The 21,367-nt window shown below is 47.1% G+C and overlaps 1 protein-coding gene across 1 annotated transcript in view; it reads right to left on the reverse strand.

The window, feature by feature from the left end:
* Positions 1–21,367, reverse strand: part of CDX1 (caudal type homeobox 1) — a 37,270-nt gene that overhangs the window by 10,117 nt on the left and 5,786 nt on the right. The window contains exon 2 of the mRNA XM_038772265.1: positions 7,519–7,524. Coding sequence (XP_038628193.1) covers positions 7,519–7,524 — 6 coding nt within the window. The remainder of the gene's footprint in view (positions 1–7,518; positions 7,525–21,367) is intronic.

Here is a 21,367-nt window from a genome sequence, read left to right on the forward strand (position 1 = left end):
AACTCCTCATTGTGCCTTGTTCTTGGCTCTCTGTTCACTTCCTTCCTTCTCTTCAGACCCCTCTGATCCTTTCATTCTGGCAGACCGCAGCTGGCCCCATCTTAAAAGTCATCCTGAAAATCCTCACCACCTGTAGCTAATCTGTACATATCAACCTATATATGCTACTATCTAAGCACTTTCCACTTCCGATTCTCCCAGCTATGAATAGTTTTGTATCTGTCTTTGCCATTTGACTGTAAGGTCATTGAGGGTATTAGGATCATTAAGGTCTATTGTATTTCCAAGCTCCTGGTCCAGTATAGAGAAGCAGCGTGGCCTAGTGGAAAGAGCACATACCTGGGAGTCTGAGAATGTGAGTTCTAATCCCACCTCTGCCACTTGTCTCCTGTGTGAACTTAAGCAAGTCATTTAACTTCTCTAGCCTTTTCTCTCATCTGTAAAATGGGGGCTCAATACTTGTTCACCCTCCTTACAATGTGAGTCTCATTTGGACCTGATGATATGTATCCACCCCAGCACTTAGTACAGTGTTTGGCATACAGTAAACACTTATCAAATACCACAATTAATTACTCTGCACACGGTAGCCTCTTGGTAAATATGATTAATTCATTGATTGATTGGGTCTCCCTGTTTCCTCAGCTCTTACCCCCCCAAAAAAGGGGGGACCTGGAACTGAAAACTCTGAAACCCCAATTACTGGGTTGGTAATGAGTGTCAGTCCAGCCATGTTCCCCTATTGCAACCCCATTCTCCTCTCTGCCCCACCCACCTCCTCCTTCTGGTCCCCATGTCTCTAAGCTGAGACACAAGGAATACCTGTCTCAGAGGCCATTTCCCAGCCCAAGAACAATTCCCAGAAGAACTGAAACCAGTGGGATTCAAAAGGAGAGAAAGAACCCATTAAGCTTCCTCTCTAGCCCAGAACCCTGTTTCCTTGTAGAGCCATAGCACGTGTTCACTGGCATAGCGCGTGGGCAGTCTGGCCCTTGGACCCCAGGGTCTGGCCCCAGTGAGCTGTTTAGCCTCCCTCTGCGGGTGTTCCCAGATCTGGAGAGTCCTCTGTCCCAGAGTCCTGAAGGGTTGAGGGAAGATTTCAGCTTTGGGCAGAACTCAGTGCCATTCCAGAGTAAGGAGCAGGTGTGTCCAACCTAACTTGTATCTAGCCCTGTGCTAAGAAAAGTGTTGAACACATAAGTCAGTACTTAATGAATACCATAATAGTAATAATAATATTCCCATTTCCCCTCTCTCTAGTCTTTTTTAATATCTGTTTCTCTCTCTAGACTGTAAGCTCCTTATAGTCAGGGGTAGGGTCTTCCAACTCTATTGAATTGTACTCTCTCATGTGCTGAGTACAATGCTCTGCACACAGAAGTGCTCAATAAATACCAGTGATTGGTTGATTGGGATCACCTCAGCTAGGTCAGCCTCTCCCTCCCACCTGTCCTCCCTCTTTCTGCATGCCGTAGAAAAGACCATATCCTGGACCAATGGGATCAGTTTTGAATGATTCCCTTGGAATATAAGTTCTTCTATTGGCAAGTCCTCCCCACCTCTAAAACCCTAAGTTCCCCTGCAAATAACTGTAAATCCCCCTTTTTATAGTATTTGTTAATCCCTTACTATGTGCCAGACACTGTACTAAACGCTGGGTTACATACAAGATAATCATGTTGGACACAGTCCATGTCCGACGTGGGGCTCAGTCTTAATCCCCATTTACAGATGAGGTAACTGAGGCTCAGAGAAGTGAAATGACAGGCCCAAGGTCACACAGCAAAGTGGCAGAGAAGGGATGAGAACCCAGATCCTTCTTATGGCTAGGCCCAGGCTTTATCCACTAAACCACTCTGCTTCTCTACTTCCCACTGAAGGTTCTTACCAATCCAGTTCTGGAACTTCCCAGGGAGCTTCCTGCGGACAGTCTCCTCCTTCTTCATCTCCTTTATCACCACTGCCATCAGCACCATCACCAACACCATCAGCACCCCAGGCTGCTGATCTGTTGTAGGACATTCCCTGAGCCAGGCCCCTTTAGATGCATAACCCTTCTGCTTCCCGGGTCTAAGCAGCAGCCAGATCCCACCTGGCTTCCTGTTGGTTTTCACTCTCACGATCCTTGTTCTGGATTTCCCCCAAACCAGAGGCTTTCTCCTCCCTGGTCCCACTTGGGTGTTTCTCCAACGACTCTACACACCATGTCCAAGTCACTGAGGTAGAAGACAGTGAGAATCTAAGAGCTGGGGTGGACCTTGAGGTCAGCTCCTTCAATCCCTTGCTTCGGGCAAGTGAATGACTAACCTACCCAGAACAGATAGCATTCTTTAAAGAGCTTCAGGGCCTGGGGGAACTGCACAACCTCCCTCAGGAACCTGTTTCCATGTGTTTAATGAACAGATTCAAGGAAGGTCTCACTTGTGAATGACCCAGTGCTCTCCTGTGATCATCTAGTCCTTTTTCTCCTTGCTTGGTCCCCTGTGGATGTGGAGAACAGAACACAAACTTCCTCCTAAGGCCCCTCATACACTTGGGACAATTACTAAGACATCCCTTAGCCTTCTCTTCCCGGGCTAAGCAGCCCCAATTCCTTTGCCATTTTCCATAGTACTGAATTTCCCCCTGTTTAATCAGTTTTCTCTCTTTTCCTGGCTGCCAGAACCTTTCTAAAATGGGCTGCAATGAGCAGGGAAAGGGGGTGAGGAGAAGGACTGTAAATGCGTGGCCCAGTAGAAAGAGCATGGGCTGGGAATCAGAAGGCCGGGGTTCCAATCTTGATTCTGTCACTTGCCTGCTGTGAGATTTTGGACAAGTCACTTAACTTCTCAGTGCCTCAGTTCCTTCATCTGTAAAATGGAGTTTCAATACCTGTTCTCTTTCTCCCTTTGACTACATCCAACCTGATTTTCTTGTATCTACCCCACTGCTTAGTAGGATTCTTGGCAAATATCATTATCATTGCTGTTGTTCTTTATTATTACGGCTATTATCATTATTATGCATCCACATTCAATCCTGGGGAGAGGAGAGGCATCTGGGTTTCCTTTCTTTTTTTGAACCCCTGGAATCCTGGTGGAGAGGTTCCTTCAGTGGCTTCTTCTGAAGGTAGAAGAGTCAGAGAAGCTGGTCCAGAGTCTGAGCATCTCTCATCCTGCTGTCCTTTCCAGGGAGGAAGGAAGAGGGGCATTTCTGTGACAATGAGGGGATTGGGGGAGATGGGGGGGAGGATCCTCATTAAAGTCAGGTGTCTGTCACTCACCCTTATTTATAAAGCGATCTCCACCACACTAAATGGCTACCAGACACGTTTTCTGTCTTCATTTGGCTGGGGCTGTTGCCGGTCTGACCTCAATTTCAGTCTGGGACAGACTCCAAGCAGAGGATCAGGATGATAATTTACACTCTAGTGCCTCCGCGGTGGAGTAGCATTCTGGGGTGGCAGGGGGTGGGGGGAGGCTGAGAAATGGAGGTCACTGAAATTATTCTAATGACTGTGATTCATGGTGCCTAAAGACACAACCAGGTGAATGGTGCTGAGTTATGGTGATATCCAATTAATGAATGTAGGCGATTACAGGCACACACGAAACAGGAAGAAGCCCACTGCAGGCTGAGCGTTCCAGGGGCACCAATATGAAATAAGAAGCAAGGATGATGAGGGCATGTAGAGTGACCTAGCTATTGTCTGGCCCTGCTGTCAAGCCAAGGGGAAGCAGGAGGAAGGAGATGAGAGATTGATCAGTTTCATGCAACACATGCAAAACACACACACGTAGACACTCACTCACAAAGATCTCAGCTTCTCCCCTGCCATCCCATCCCTAAATCCTTCCACCCCCTCCCCCATCATGGATCAACAAAAAAGGGGCAGAAGCTGCTAATCTTGCGTCTTCAGCTGATGCCAAGTTTCCTTCCCCTCTCAGTGCCTCAGTTTCCCCAGCTATGGCTAATAGTTTGAAGCATTGTGACCTAGTAAGTATAGCAAGGCTCTGGGAGTCAAAAGACCTGGGGCTCAAGTCACAGGTCTGTGATCTGCCTGCTGAGTGACCTTGGGAAAGTCACTTCACTTCTCTGTGCCACAATTTCATCTGTAAAATGGTGATTCAATAGCTGTTCTCTTTCCTACTGTGGGACTGTGAGCCCCATGTGGGACAGGGACCATGTCCGACCTGATTATCTGGCATCTGCCCAAGTGCTTAGTAGTGTTTGGTACATAGTAAGTGTTTAACAAATATCATTATTGATAGCAATGATGATGATGATGATGATTACTAATTATGATAAAAATAGTAACAACAACAATGCTGACCCCAATCTGAGCTAATAAGGCAAAGGATGAACACGTGGGAGCTTTTCCTATCAAAGGTGCTTTCCTGGCTGGGAGAGGGCTGTCCAACCTGGTGGCTTTTTAGGGATATTTCACAATGAAAGGGGGTAATGAATGTCTGTAGTAGTAATAGTAGTAGTAGTGGTATTTACTGAGGGCCTACTGGATGCAATTGCCTGTACTATGCTTTTGAAAAAGACCTTCAGAAACCCAGTGAGGCCAAATGAAGTGTCCAGACCATAAGAGCAGAATTGGGTCTAGAATCCAGGACTCCTGACTCCCAGCCTGAGACTTTGGTCAAGACATCCCACTGTGCCCCTCCATGCTCTTTCTGGTTGACAGGCGAGGCATTACCTGCCACTTTGCTTTCCAGTGCATCCTTCTTCTACCCTCTGGCACACTCATCCACCTCACCATTCTTGCAGCCCATCCCTAGGTCACTGTGATAAACTCTAAATTGTTCCTGGCTCAGGGGGCAGAGATGGGGTTCATCTTGACCAGCTCCACCCAAACCTGGGGGTCTGCTCCAGGCGGCAGCCACAGGGGCTCTGGGGCCCCTGGAGAGATTTGGGCTTTGGGATGGGCCAGAGGGGACTGAAGGGCCAGAGCCTGTCTCTGAGTCTGACTGAGAAGAGTCTTATCTCTGTTAATGTATAACCCTAATATCGCTCACCTTAGCCATGCTCCGATAAGGAAGTCACTTTAATGTGAATCTGCAGGACTAAGAGGGAATCACCCCCTGAGTCCACGACACAAGCCCACGGACACAATGACTCAATCACCGCCACCACACTTTCACGCACACTCACAATGCACACCTGATCCAAACATACATGATCTCCCAAGCCTGCCAGCAACAGAAGTGCACAGAGCAACACCTGATCTCTAGTCACTAAATGCGCTGGTCAGGGTTCTGGCAGCCTCTGAGCAAATTTGTGTTGCTTTGAGGGTTTACCAAGACTGGAAAGCCACTCTTCACAACTTGGCCACCCAAGGCAGAGAAGAATCTGCTGCCAAACTTCCCTCTCATTACTGGTGTAGACCTGTTCCACTTAGCTTAAGCCACCATCCTTGAGGACACAGAATAAACTTATGACCCACAGGGAAACTCGTTCACCTCAGCAGCCTCCAAGCATCATTAAGTCCTTTAGACAATCACCAAAGAACTGCTATAAGCTGATGAAAGTACTGGAGGCATGTACATTTGCTTAAACACACAAACACGTAGACGATTATGAAATGCATCATTTGAGTCAGCACAGCTCAATGAGCTGATAATAAACCTGACTAATAAACCCAACTATGGGTAAAACTCTCCAAAACAAAGATTTTCACCAGCAGCATTAAGTCGAATGCTGCCATCTAATTCGGTTACTTAGGCAGCTCACCTTCCTGAGCTTTGCGCCTGAAGCACAAAGTAGAAAACTGAATCAAACGACAGGATGGTTTTAGGGAGATGGGCCAGAGAAGGGCTCATGTCACCAGACCTGAGGCAATGCACATTGCAACACAGCCTAGCTGTGTGGCCTACTGGAAAGAGCACTGGTCTGACAGGTGACCTGGGTTCTTATCCTGATTCTGTCAATTGCCTGCGGTGTGACCTTGGGTAAGTCATTTAGCGGCTCTGTTCCTCAGTTTCCCCAGCTGAAAAATGGGGATAATATACTCGTTCTCCCCCAACCTACTTCCACTTAGATTGTGAGCTCCACAGGGGATAGGGACTATATCCAACCTGATTGTCTTGCATCCACCCTAGTGCTTAGAACAGCACTGAGCACACTGTGTAAATACTTAACAAATGCTACAATCATCATCACAGGACATGGGCTCTAATCCCAGCTTCATCACTTTTCTGCTGTGTGACCTTGGGCAAGTCACCTGACTTCTCTGTGCCTTGGTTACCTCATCTGTAAAATGGGGACTAAGACTGTGGGCCCCACACGGGACAACCTGATTACCTTGTATCTACTCCAGCGCTTAGTACAGTGCCTGGCACGTAGTAAGCACTTAACACATGCCATTATTATCATTATTATTAGATGGGAGGAAAATGAGAGTACAATTCACTAACAGCCACTTTACGGTGAACTGAAATGGAAGATATGCTCACAAGTGGGAGGGTGGGAGAGGACAGACATTTTAAAAACACAGTGAAGCAGCCTCAAAGGGAGGGAAAGAGTTGTGCATAGCTGGGAGATTAGAGATTACTGAAGCACACAGATCAGCTGGAGATGCAGCAGTGAGGAGAAGAGCCACTTTCCATAAGCAGAAATTTGGGGAAGATCAAGACACCAAGAGGTAGATTCCAAAACAGAGATAGACGCTGCAAGAGGCAAACACACTAACGCAACAAAAGACCATTTTTCCATGCACACAAGGAGGAATGTATTGCCATAAATGCATTCCTTCATGTATGTATATAATAATTATTATTATTATAGCATTTGTTAAGTGCCATGTGCCAAGCACTGTTCTAAGCACTGGGTAGATACAAGGTAATCAGGTTGTCCCACGGGGGGCTCACAGTCTTAATTCCCCATTTTACAGATGAGGTAACTGAGGCACAGAGAAGTGAAGTGACTTGCCCAAGGTCACATGGCAGGAAAGTGGCAGAGCCGAGATTCGAACCCTTGACCTTCTAACTCCCAGGCCCGTGCTCTATCCACTACGCCATGACCTCACGGGCTGTGTTACGGTCTTCCAATGCAAAGCTCATGTGTGTATGTTTGTGTACGAACACCGAATATATATCACATATTCATTCATTCATTCAATCGTATTTATTGAGCGCTTACTGTGTGCAGAGCACTGTACAAAGCGCTTGGGAAGTACAAGTTGGTAACAACAGCAGACACCCATCCAACAGGCTGGGCAAATTCTCAGGTTGCCGGGGCAATCGGCAGAGCAGCCAGGGCAGGGCTTATGGAGATTGGTGAACTCAGTGGAGGGTGAGAGAATGAGGGGAGGGGGTTTAGTTTAGGGATAAGTTAAAAGTGCTGCTTCTTCTCACTCCCATCTGGAACCCTGAGTACAAAACGTGTTTCCACCAGCAAATGCCCAAACTCCCTCTGGGCTCAACTGGCCTGGAAACAGGAAACAGGATGGCTCCCTATCCTACTCTTTAGAACCCTACTCCTCCACCATCTCTAGAAGCAGAGCTCGTATGCCCTCCTCTCACCTGAAACTACCACTCCCTCTTGGTTTACGGATTCCTGTTTCACATCCCTTAGACTAGCCAAGATCTCCTTAGAAGCAGCGTGGCCGAGTGGATAGAGGACGGCCCTGGGTGTCAGAAGGGCCTGAGTTCTAATCCCAGCTCTGCCGCGTAACCGTGGGCAAGTCACTTCACTCCTCTGTGCCTCAGTTACCTCATCTGTAAAATGGGAATTAAGACTGTGTGCCCCAAATGGAACGTGGACTGTGTCCAACCTGATTAGCTTGTATCTACCCCAGCACTTAGTACACTGCCTGGCACATAATAGGAGCTTAATAAACACCATAAAAAAAATCTCCCACTGCAATTCAAACCCTTCGCATACCCCCAGGTTTGAACCAGTCCAGGGAATCTGGGCCCCTAGCCCTGTTTTTAGAGGAGAAGTGGGCAGCTTCCTGTAATAATAATAATAATAATGATAGCATTTATTAAGCACTTACTATGTGCAAAGCACTGTTCTAAGCACTGGGCAGGTTACCAGGTGATCAGGTTGCCCCACGTGGGGCTTACAGTCTTAATCCCCATTTTACAGATGAGGTAACTGGCACAGAGAAGTTAAGTGACTTGCCCAAAGTCACACAGCTGACAATTAGCAGAGCCGGGATTTGAACCCATGACCTCTGACTCCAAAGCCTGTGCTCTTTTCCACTGAGCCACGCTGCTTCTACTAGCTCCCATGTGCTATAGGAAGTGGGTGGAGAACATCAGGAGGGAGTCCATTGTCCTGGACCCTGTTGGGGGCTGCTAAGGAAGCTCAGGAAAGGCAGGTGTGTTCATCGCTCATGTCCACTCCCCCCAACAGCTGCATTCAGCCCGGGACTTTGTGTGTCTCTTCCTGGACTGGACTTTGCCTCCGGAGACAGGGTCTTCAGCTAGAGTCCTAGGGGCCACAACACACATCAGCTTCCTCATGCAAATAAGAACGAGAGGCTCTGCGGACACCCCTCCTCGAGTGCCCACAGCAACGCAAAGAACAACAAACAGGGCAAGCAACCGTGCTACCACTGCAGCCACAGTGAGAAAACAGGCACCCTGGCAACCTGCCGCCATGGGAGTCTATCTAGGGCCCTGCCAAAGTCCCAGACCCAAACCCAGTCTGGGCATCAGCAGCCTGGGCTGACAGCCCTCTGGGAGCAGAGTCCTGGATTCTAATCCCAGCTCCGCCACTTGTCTGCCGTGTGACCTTGGGCAAGTCACTTAACTTCTCTGTGCCTCAGCTTCCCCATCAGTAAACTGGGGATCAAGACAGGGAGTTATATGTGGGACAGGGACTGTGTCCAACGTGATTATCTTGAATCTACCTCAGCACTTCGAACAGTGCCTGGCACAAAGTAAGCACTTAACAAATATCACAATTATTATTATTATTAGGTTTGGAGTACACACAAATCAAAGGTGTGGCCCCTGACCTATGGAGTCTATGGTCTCATGAGGGGCTCAGTGGGCATCAACAGGTAAGCCCCCCATGGGACAACCTGATCACCTTGTAACCTCCCCAGTGCTTAATAATAATAATAATTTTGGTATTTATTAAGCACTTACTATGTGCAAAGCACTGTTCTAAGCGCTGGGGAGGTTACAAGGTGATCAGGTTGCCCCTCAGGGGGCTCACAGTCTTAATCCCCATTTTGCAGATGAGGTAACTGAGGCCGAGAAAGAAGTTAAGTGACTTGTCCAAAGTCACACAGCTGACAATTGGCAGAGCCAGGATTTGAACCCATGCTTAGAACAGTGTTGTGCTTCCCAAGCGCTTAGTACAGTGCTCTGCACACAGTAAGCGCTCAATACAATTGAATGAATGAACAGTGCTTTGCACATAGTAAGAGCTTAATAAATGCCATTATTATTATTGTTATTATTATTATCATTATTATTATTATTAACACACCCCTCGGAGGGGCAGGAGAGAGGTTGACAAGTCACAACTGAGTCAACCTCTCAACCACAGAAAATGAATCCGTGATTGCTGAGAGGGTGCCACCAATCAATGTCAGTCATATTTATTGAGCACTTATTATGTGCAGGGTACCTTACTAAGTGCTTGGGAGAGTACAGTACAACAGAATTAGCATGAACTGGAAGGTGGGATTTAAGCAGGGCAAATCTTCTGGAGGAGGTGCGTTTTTAGGAGGATTTTGAAGAAGAGAGTTGTAGTTTGGGAAAGCTTATTGGGAAGGGATGGTCTGTGGGGAGGAGGCAGAAGCAGTAAATCAGAGGTCAGAGTAAGAGGGGGAGAGGGAGATTAGAGGGAGAGTTAGTGTGCTGTTAGGGTCAGCCACATCATCATCATCATCAATCGTATTTATTGAGCGCTTACTGTGTGCAGAGCACTGTACTAAGCGCTTGGGAAGTACAAGTTGGCAACATATAGAGACAGTCCCTACCCAACAGTGGGCTCAGCCACAGATTGAGCCGCGCAGCCTGCAGGTTGCCCCAGCTAAAGCCCTGGGACTCCCGGTGCCCTGCGGCACTGGTTCTGATTCTTGGCACATAGTAAGTGCTTAACAAATGCCATCATTATTATTATTACTATTATTGTTGTTGTCTGTGGGGTGGGAGGTTCATTCATTCACTCAATTGCGTTTATTGAGTGCTTACTGTGTGCAGAGCACTGTACTAAGAGTTTGGAAAATACAATTCAGCCACAGAAACAATCCCTACCCAACAATGGGTTCACAGTCTAGATGGAGGGGGCCCTTTCATGATGAGCCACTGGTAGAGGCTGAGAAGCACCATGGCTCAGTGGAAAGAGCCCGGGCTTTGGAGTCAGAAGTCATGGGTTCAAATCCCGGCTCTGCCAGTTGTCAGTTGTGTGACTTTGGGCAAGTCACTTAACTACTCTGTGCCTCAGTTACCTCATCTGTAAAATGGGGATTAAAACTGTGAGCCCCCCGTGGCACAACCTGATCCCCTTGTAAACTCCCCAGCGCTTAGAACAGTGCTTTGCACATAGCAAGTGCTTAATAAATGTCATTATTATTATTAAAGAGCAGCTGATTGACTCCCCCACAAAACTCACCTGCCCCAGTCCACCCACCCCCGACCTCCAGATTCATTCAATCGTATTTATTGAGCACTTACTGTATGCAGTGCACTGTACTAAGCGCTTGGGAAGTACAAGTCGGGAACATCTAGAGACGGTCCCTACCCAACAACGGGCTCACAGTCTAGAAGGGGGAGACAAACAACACAAAACAAGTAGACAGGTGTCAATACCATCAGAATAGATATACTTATACCTATATATGCATCATTAATAGAGTAACAAATATGTACAAATATACACACGTGCGATGGGGAGGGGAAGGGGTAGGGTAAAGGGAGGAAGGGGGCACAGTTGGTGGGGCATGGCCCAATCTCTCAGCACCCAAGGACTGGCTCAGAAACCACCCCTTCTTGCCACGCGCTGACTCCGGCCCCTCGCCAGCCCTCTGCCTTAGGGTGGCCTAGGGCCGCTCCAGTGATAAGCTGGACTCTTAGTTCAGCTTCCCCACTACCTCCCAGCCCTCCCTCCAGAACCAACCCTCCTGCCCAAATCTCTGCAGCCTCAGACCCCGTGGAGGGGCAGGGGAAGGTTGGGCCGGGGCGGGGTGGGGGGGTTCCTCTCTGTCCCCATCAGGATCTCTTCTCTCGTCACTTCCACACCCGGCTTTTTTCCTTCTCACTATCCAATTCTTTATCTTGTGTGTGGGTAGCTCCAGAGAGCTGCTGCTGGCTATGAACATGGATCTGACTTTTCTCTTGGATAACCTAGGCATTATCCTCGACTCGTCTCACTCATTCAACCCAGATATTCGGTCTGTCACCAAACCCTGTCAGTTCTACTGTCACAATATTGTTTTCCTTTCCACTGAAACTGCCACCACATTGATCCAAGAACTTATTTCCCACTCAAACTACTGCAGCAGCCTCCTTGCTGACCTCCCTGACTCCTACCTTTCCCCACTCCAATCCATACTTCATTCTGCTGTCAGAATCACTTTTCTGAAAAACATCTCCAGATTTCCCCATTCCTCCAGAACCTCCAATGGTTACCCATCCACCTCCACCTCAAAGAAACTCCTTACTATTGGCTTTAAGTCACTTTAATCAGCTTTCCCCCTCCAACCTCACCTGGTTGATATTCTACCCTTCCCTCTCCGACCTTCCCATCTGCAACAGCTGTGCACTCGAATCTGTTCCCTTTAAGCACTCGATAGAGGGATCTGTTCCCTTTAAGCACTCAGCCTCATAGCACTTTCATTCATATCCTTATACTCTGCCAATTCCCCTTTCTGTAATTTATTTCAATGTTCCTCTCCCCCTTTAGACTATAAGCTCCTCATGGGCATGGATTGTGCCATCTCTGTTGTGCTGAACTCTCCCAAACACTTTGGACACTGCTCTGCACAGCATGCCCTCAATAAATATCACTGATTGATTGATAGGTGTTTTTATGGTTTCTTCTCCTTGAGAACAATCAGTGATATTTATTAAGCATTTACTGTGCGAAGAGCACTGCACTTGCGAGAGTACAGCAGAATTAGCAGACACGTTCTCTGCCCATAATGAGCTTACAGAGGGAAAGACACAGTGCTCTGCACACAATAAGTGCTCAATAAATACGACTGAATGAATGAATGAATTAATTAATTAATATAAATAATTTATAATATAGAATTTAAAGAGCATATACATATGTGCTATGGGTTTGGGGGTGGGATGACTATCATATGCCCAAAGGTCACAGATCCAAGTGCATAGGTGAGGTAGAAGGGAGAGCTAGCCAGGAAAAGAGTGTCTAATCAGGGAAGACCTCTTGGGTGAAATGTGACCTCAATAATGCTTTGAAGGTGGGAAAAGTGGTGGTCTGGTGTATATGGAGGGAGAGGGAGTTATAGACTAGGGGGAGGATTTGGGAACGGGGTCAGCAGCGAGAGAGTCAAGATTGGGGCACTGTGGTTAAGCTGGCGATTGAAGAGCAGACAGCGCGGGCTGGGAGATCAATGAGGTGAGGTAGGATGGGGTGAGCTGACTGAGAGCTTTAAAGCCGACAGTAAGGAGTTTTTGTGTGATGCAGAGGTAGATGGACAGCCACTGGAGGTTCTTGAAGTGTGGGGAGACATGGGCTGAACGTTTTTGTTGAAAAATAACCTGTGCAGCAAAGTGAAATATGGACTGGAGTGGGGAGAGACAAGAGGCTGGGAGGTCAGCGAGGAGGCAGGTGAAGTAGTAAAGGCAGGATAGGATAAACACTTAGATCAGCAAAGCAGCAATGATGGATACGAAATTTGTACTGAATAATTATGGTATTTTTACAGCCTAACTTTGTGCCAAACACTACATTAAACTCTGGGGTAGTTACAAGACAATCACGTTGGACAGTCTCTGGTCCACAAGAGGCTTGCAATCTAAGGGAAAGGGAGGGCAGGTATATAATCTCTATTTTACAGATGAAGACACTGAGGCCCAGACAAGTTAAGTGATTTTCCCATAGTCACATGACCGGCAAGTGGCAGAGTAAGGTCTCCTTATTTCCAGGCCATTGCTCTTTCCCCTAGGCCACCGCAAGCAAACTACACTAGTTACCCATAAGGGAATCCTGAGGCCACAGTGACTGCTCACCCATTTCCTTGGACCAAGTGTAGTCTTGCCTGGTGGCGTGACAGCCCTGAAACAAGCTGGGTCCCATTTTCAAGCTGCCCTTCCCATCCTGGCTCGAGACCAGGAATGCCAGTGTGGATGGGAAGCAACCTGGCCTGGATATTTCCTCCTTCCCACTGGCCTTGATCAGAGGTCAAGGTAAGTCTTGAGACCTAAGTCTCTGATGCCTATGAAGAAGAGGATGGGGAGAAGATTGACCTCACTCTTCCTAATTAACCTGGCAATCAACAGTATTTATTAAGTACCTATTGTGTGAAGAGCACTGTACTAAGTGCTTGGGAGAATATAACAGAATTAATAGAGATGATTAATAAAGAAGATCCCTGCCCTCAAGGAGTTTATAATCTAGCAGGATTGGAAAGTGACTCAGCCCTCTGACCAATCTTGTCACTGCAGAAAGACTTAGCCTGGAGTAGAAGTTGTAGAAACTTCAGCATCCCTCTAGACTGTAAGCTTGTTATGGGCAGGGGACGTGTCTGCTAATTCTGTTGTACAGTACTCTCCCAAACACTTAACACAGTGCTCTGCACCTATTAAGTGCTCAATAAATACCATTGATTGATTGAACACCCAATTGGGAAAGCACTAAATAATAATATTATAATGGCATTTATTAAGCGCTTACTATTTGCATAGCACTGTTCTAAGCACTGAAGAGGCACGGGGCACATTCCCGGTCCACAAGAAGCTTGTACTCTAGTGAGAGAGATAGACTGACAAATCTGTGAAGAGCGCAATCAGAATAATTGAAAGTCCAGTTGAATATAAAATTAAATACCAGGGCTGAGGATGTCTTCACCAACTGAGCGGCCGCTTCAAGCCCCTAGGTTCTCCTGAAATAAAGCCAGGGAGGGGGCTTCGGGTAGGGCAAGGTGGAGGATGGAGGGCAATGGTGTGCGCCTTGTGTGACTGGGATGACTGTTCCAAAGGGCTGTGGAGGCCCCAACCTGCACTGGAGGCAGCTCTATCTGCCAGGAGTCTGGAGGTCCATCTCCCAGATAGGCTAATGAAGGCATGGATAGGTACCAAACTTCCCATCCAACCCATCTTGCCTTGCAGGAGTGAGAGTCTTCCCTCTGGTGCTTCCTGCCCCTGGACTGACTGAATCAGGATCTCTTGCGCTAATCCTGAAGGTGCCAGGGCCCTCTGGATGGCTTGAGGATGGAGGGACACCTGGACCATTCATTCATTCAATCGCATTTATTGAGCGCTTACTGTGTGCAGAGCACTGTACTAAGCGCTTGGGAAGTACAAGTCGGCAACATATAGGGACAGTCCCTACCCAACAACCGGCTCACAGTCTAGAAGAGGGAGACGGACAACAAAACATTTACGAGAGCGCTCAGTAAATAGGACGATTTGACGGATTTATGAAAGCGTTCAGTAAATAGGCCGATTTTAGGGATTTACGAGACCGCTCAGTAAATGGGCTGATTTTACAAAGTTAGGAAAGTGCTCAGTCATTATGGTTTTAGGGATTTACGAGCACTCAGTAAATAGGACGATTTGACAGACTTCCGAAAGCGGTCAGTAATCAGGGGATCTAGCAGGACTGAGATATAGGATGAAGGAATGAGGAGCCCAGAGCAAGAGCCTTCTGATGGGGCTGGGTTCCTGGCTTTCTGACAACATTTAACGGGAGGGTCCACTCCATGCACAGTATATGGGGTTTGCAGAGGAGGAAGGTAAAAGTACCTGCCTCAGGAATTTTGAACTCTATGATTAAGACGTGACTCCAAAGGGGACCCAGAGTCACAAAGCCCTACTGAAGGTTCACCTCCTCCAAGAGGCCTTCCCAGACTACGCCCCCCCCTTTTCTTCAGCTCCCTCTCCCATCCACATCACCTCAACTCACTCCCTTTGCTCTTCTCCACCTCTCCCCACCCAACAACACTTATGTTTTCATGTATATATGTATAATTCTATTTATATTGATGCCTGTATACTTGTTTTGATGTGTACATATCTATAATTTCATTTATTTATATTGATGCCTGTTTACTTGTACTTGACTTGTCAACTGTGTGACTTAGCTGTGTGACTTTGGGCAAGTCACTTCACTTCTCTGTGCCTCAGTTACCTCATCTGGAAAATGGGGATTAAGGCTGGGAGCCCCACGTGGGATAACCTGATTACCTTGTATCTCCCCCAGTGCTTAGAACAGTGCTTGGCACATAGTGCTTAACAAATACCAAAATTATTATTATTTTTATCTCTCTGCTTCCTGTTTGTGTCCCACCCTCCCTTTCTACCCCTTCTCATGCCCCATCTACTCACTGCTCCACCGACCCCTTCCATCCATGCTCACACCCCACCAGACTCACTCCACCCCTTTCATATTTCCCCAGCCCCTTCCACCCTTGCTCATAACAGCCCATTATGACCCATTAGCTCCTTCCAACCCTGTTCATGGCCTGTCCACCATCCACCTATCACTCACCCACTCATCTATCCATCCATCCATATACTCAACTATCCATTCATCCATTAATCATCCATCCACCCATCCATCCAGGTGGCTCCTCACCCTCCCAAATAAACCTTCCCTCAAGTCTATTCATTCCATACCCTAACCATACTGGTCCCATCATCTCTCAACTAACCACAGCTAGACTTTCCTCCATCCCAATGGCCAGCTCCTTCTCCCTTCTTCATTTTAGTTTCTGAAAAGGGAGGGAGGTAGCAACAGTGTCATTCTGCTAGATGACCTCAGGTGTTATCTAGTCATCTCCTGACTCCAACTTGATTTAGTCCAATGGATATATGGAAATCTCCTTTTCTTAGAGGAGATTCCACAGCCTAAAGTAATTCAGTGGGATAGCTTGCAGCCTGCTCTGAAAGAAACTCTTCATTCTAACTTAAATCCCTCTTGCTGTGTTTTAAGCCCATTTCCTGTTGATCTGTCCTCAGCGGAGATTGAAAACTATTGCTCACCACTACCACCTAAGCAACCTCCTTTCCCAGTCAACCATCTCTTCTCCGACATGAATACTTGTGACTCCTTTCCTCAGAGCTTCCAACCCTTTCCTCCTGGTCGCCCCATCCCACTCAAGAGGGCCGGGAGCCAGATTAGACCTGTTGGACATGCAACCTAATCCTGGCATGGGCCACTATGGGACCTGAAGTCCACAGCCCATGCAGCCACAGACAGTAGTGACCTCTGCATCATTCTGAATGCTGAGCTCCAGAGTTCGGGCAGGATGTTTGCCCAAATCCATAGATGGTAGGGACACCGTGGATTTCAAGCCATTCAGTGTAATTATGACTGTCGTTCTAACAGACCAGACTTTTCTGAGCAGGCTTCTTTCCGATGAGACTGTAAAGTCCCTCATGGTAACTCCTTGAGACGTTAAATTCCCTAGCCCTGAGAGAAGCTCCCTAGCTAGTCAATGAGTAGTCAATCTGTAATAAAATGAATTGCTTTCAGTGCCCACCTCTGAGCCTTCTTCCAGAAATGGGATGCTCAACAGGTCCTAGAACCTTTTAAAAATGTTTTTTTAAGCGCTTACTATGTGCCAGACACCTTATTAAGCACTTATGTACATAGCTGTAATTTAATTTTATTAATGTCGGTCTGGAGAGACCGTAAGCTCATTATTGGCAGTGAATGTGTCTGTTTATTGTTAGATTGTATTCCCCCAAGTCCTTAGTACAGTGCTCTGCACACAATAAGTGCTCAATAAATGATTGATTGAATGAATTAATAAATGAAAGCACTGGGGTAGACACTAGCTAATCAGACTGAACTCAGGCAGTGTCCCACAAGGGGCTCACAGTATTAATCCCCATTTTACAGATGAGGTAACTGAGGCACAGAGAAGTGAAGTGATTTGCCCTAGGTCACATAGCAGACAAGTAGCAGAGTTGGGATTAGAACCCTTCTAGACTGTGAGCCCACTGTTGGGTAGGGACCGTCTCTAAATCTTGCCAAATTGTACTTCCCAAGCGCTTAGTACAGTGCTCTGCACACAGTGAGTGCTCAATAAATACGACTGAATGAATGAATGAATGAATGAATGAATGAACCCAGGTCCTTCTGTCTCCCAGGCCGGTGCTCTATCCACTAGACCACACTGCTTGAGTCGGGATCTGACCAGACTGATTATGGTGAAAGAATTAGGTGGAGCTGACCTTGCTTTCATGTGTGTTCCTGGATTAGCTGTGTGTCCAGAGAGAAAGAGAGAGAGGGAGAAAGGGTGGGAGGGGAGGAGAGAGAGACAGAGATTCAAGTGCCTTAAATATTTGGCTGCTGACTGTTTCCCAATAAAACTCTTCCCCCAACACACTCTATATCCTAGAAGCCTCAGTGAATGAACTTGAGAAAATGGAACAAATGAAGATGACTTCATAACCCCAACAGACCCAATGGGCTTGCTCATTTTGCCATTTAGAAACCACCTTGGCAGGAGAGAAAATGAGCTTCATCCAGAACGTTCCCTGTTTTGGTTTCACTTGTACTGAGAGGTGTGATGCGTTCTCTGGTTTTTCCTGACGAAGGAACCAACAACCGTAACCCTCCCAGGCTCCTCGGTCACATCCAAGCTTGGACCCCACGAACAGAGAAGCAGCATGGCTCAGTGGAAAGAGCCCAGGCCTTGGAGTCAGAGGTCATGGGTTCAAATCCCAGCTCCGCCACTTGCCAGCTGTGTGACTTTGGGCAAGTCACTTAACTCCTCTGTGCCCCAGTTACCTCATCTGTAAAATGGGGATTAAGACTGTGAGCCCCCCGTGGGACAACCTGATCACCTTGTTACCTCCCTAGCGCTTAGCACAGTGCTTTGTACATAGTAAGTGCTTAATAAATACCATTATTATTAGATATAGAGAGTTTTGCTCTTCCCCAACATTTCAGAGGCCAAAAAATAGCACAAACCAGCACCATTATTCACCGATTTGGCCCCTCCAAGCAAGCCCCCTCCTCCGTAGGCAGAAACTCTTGCTATCACTCTTATTATCACCTGGGTTAAACCCTTTCCTAGCAGAGGCCAGATTAACAACCAGGGAAACTGTTTATCCAAGGAGAGACAGAGGCAGACACATCATTTACAACCTCCTAGAGAATGATGATTTATAACCTCCATAATGAAATTACCGATATTTATAGAAAAAAGGTTCTTATATTAATTTCCTATTTTGGCCATGGACAAGTCAATTTGCTAATCAATCTGTGCAGATTAATGCCTTGTTTATTGATTTAAGGTGAGCAGTTCATTTCAGTACTGCATTCTTATCTGTGTCAACCCTCCGCTTGGGGTATTCGGCTGGCTCTCCCCACCCCCATCACCTCTTTTTTAATAAAGACAGAGTCTGAGAACACACGCACTTTGGAAGCGAACAGAGGCAGTGGGGAAACGCTGCATATTTTAAGGTGGCAGAGGGCTGAAGAGAGCACATACTGTTCGGGTGAAAAAACTTCGCTTTTCGATTTCAGAACGGATCCATGATTTGGAAACTTTGAACCAACTGAATGTCCAAACTCGTTTTCCCCATGCTAAGAGAGCAGAAAGACGTATCTTAATCAGTCAATCAATCAATAATATTCTTGAGTGTTTCCTGGGTGTACTAAACACTTGGGAGTTGATAGACAGGATCTCTGCCCTTGAGGGGGGATTCAGACACTAAAACAAATTACAGGTAAGGGAAGCAACAGATTTTGAAGCTTTGTAATTAACTGATTAATGATGGTATTTGTTAGGCGCTTAATATGTGTCAAGCCCTGTTCTAAGTGCTGGGGTGGATACGAGATAATCAGGTCAGACAGAATCCCTCTTCCAGCTGGGGCTCACAGTCTAGATGAAACCAGAAAAAGAACATTGTTTTTCAAGATTGATTAATGTCTCACTTAAGGAGCAAATTTGTTCAAATGCTAGATTGTACATACATAACCTCTGTGGATGTGCTTAAGAACAAGTCCTTCTGGGTTGCCTTTTTGGAGCTGGGGGACACAGAGAAGGGTAAAGCAGGCTACTTTCCTCTCTGGCCATTTCCATGACTTTAAGCTAGACTGTCTGGTTTCCATCTGGTCTGCCCATCTCCAGTACCCTGAAACTACTGCACCAGACACCTTTATGTCTGGGGTTTATACTTTAAGCGCCAAGTCCCCCCACCATCTCCGACTCTGCTCCTGCCCCCAAGTCCCATGGTTCAGAAACAGCTTCTGTGTTCACATGAACCTGGGAGGGGAATTCAGCTGACTCTAGGGCAGGTGGTGGCTCGGGGCGGAGCTGGAGTCCCCTCCGCCCTCCCTCCCAGAGAAACAGTTTCAGTTCCAGAAATGGAACTGAATGCAAAATGGCGCGTACCACATCAATACATTTATTGCTGTAATGTACTTTCCAAGCGCTTAGTACAGTGTTCTGCACACAGTAAGTTCTCAATAAATACAATTGAGTGAATGGATACATTTCTCTGTGAGCCCAGAGGAAAGTACTTGATGTTGTGTTCATTGTTTGCGGGGTCAGTAGGCTCTGCCTCCAGGTAAGCAATCCCAGATTCCTCTGGCAACCTGCGTGCTTAGTCTCAGAGCCTTGGAAGCAGGTCCCCTGATCTGTTAGCTCTGAATTATGGCAGTGTGTGGAAGATGATAATGGGCTAGAAGCCACTCGTGGGCCAGTGCTTCAGTCCCCAGAGGCAGAGGATGTGAACTGGTAGTGTTCTAATAGAGAGCCCATTCCTGTCCTCCCTCCCCCCATAACCCTCTAATGCCTCCCCATTTTTCATCCACGTATGGACTCTTTCGCTCCTCCCAAGTTAAATGTCTACTGGCCTCCATCTTAGTGCTCATGCCTTCTCCTCCGTCTGCAACCCCTCTTCTCCTCTATCCCATCAAACCACATCCAATCAATCAATCAATCAATCATCAATCATATTTATTGAGCACTTACTGGGTGCAGAGTATTGGACTAAGCGCTTGGGAGAGCACACCAATATAACAGTACAGTGCTCTGCACATAGTAAGCGCTCAATAAATACGATTGATGATGAGTTGGTAGACACATTCTCTGCCCACAGAGAGCTCACAGTCTAGAGGTCCAGCCTGCCTCCACAAAGGGAGGCTTGGGGACTCTCTCTTCTTACCCATTTCCAAACCAGTACACTCTTCCGGGGCTCCTTTCTTCTGGAGGACAAAGCTGGGGCAGGAAGGGAAGCTGGAAGCCTTGTGCCCTCCATGCTGGTGATATCAGCCCCTCCCCCAAGCCTGCCAGAGGCAGAATTGGCATCAGGCGGATCCAACTGAGACCACAAGGCAGCCTTCAAGGTGGTAATTAAGTGCCCAAACACTGAGCTAAGTACTGGGGTAGGGCAAGATAATCAAATCAGAATAGCAAGCATCAGTCCGCTTCCATCCCTCTGGGGAAGCCAGCGTTCAGATAGAAGAAGCCCAGTCCTCTTATACAGAGTCCTCATTGTCTGGGCGTCCCCTTCACGGTCTCACTGTAGGCTCCCAAGCACCTAGAACAGCGCTTTGCACTCAACAGGTGTTCAGTCCATAGAGATGATTACAATTACAGGTTCCTTGGGGTCTACTCTCTCTGCTCTTGCTCTGTTAAATTAGGCTAAGTAAAAGAAATGTAATGCACAGACAAATCAGTTGAGACAATTCCCACAGCATTTATGTACAGACCTGTAATTTATTTATTTATGTTAGTGTACATCCCCTTTCTAAGCTGCAAGCTCGTATGGAGAGAACGTGTCTATTAACTCTGTTAGATTGTACTCTCCCAAGCGCTTAGTACAGTCTTCTGTACATAGTAAGTGTTCAATAAATATGATAGATGGGTGGATTGATCCCACCTGATCCCACTACACCTTCCTCCCCACCGCTAAAAAATACCTTTTTGGCCAGCCTCTCATGCTGCAAAACAGCCTCTTCCACCACATCTCCCAACCGCCTGAGGAAGTGGAAATCATCACCCCCATTTTACAGGTAAACAGAGGGATAGAGAGAAGTGACCTCCCTAGTAGTGAACCCAGGATCACAATCCAGATTGACTGACCTGCTCTAGCCATAGGGCGGCCCATCCTGTCAACGGCCAGCAGGTAGACGGGTGAGTTTGAGACACATGTGACACGCTTCCTTTGAGCCTGGCTAGTTTTCATTCTGACTTTCTTAGACTTCCAGCGAGAAAACCAGAGAGAGCAGAGAGCTTGAGGATGAGGGAACACAGGTGCATACAGAA

Source organism: Tachyglossus aculeatus, chromosome X1, assembly GCF_015852505.1.
Source record: "Tachyglossus aculeatus isolate mTacAcu1 chromosome X1, mTacAcu1.pri, whole genome shotgun sequence".
Lineage (NCBI taxonomy): Eukaryota > Metazoa > Chordata > Mammalia > Monotremata > Tachyglossidae > Tachyglossus > Tachyglossus aculeatus.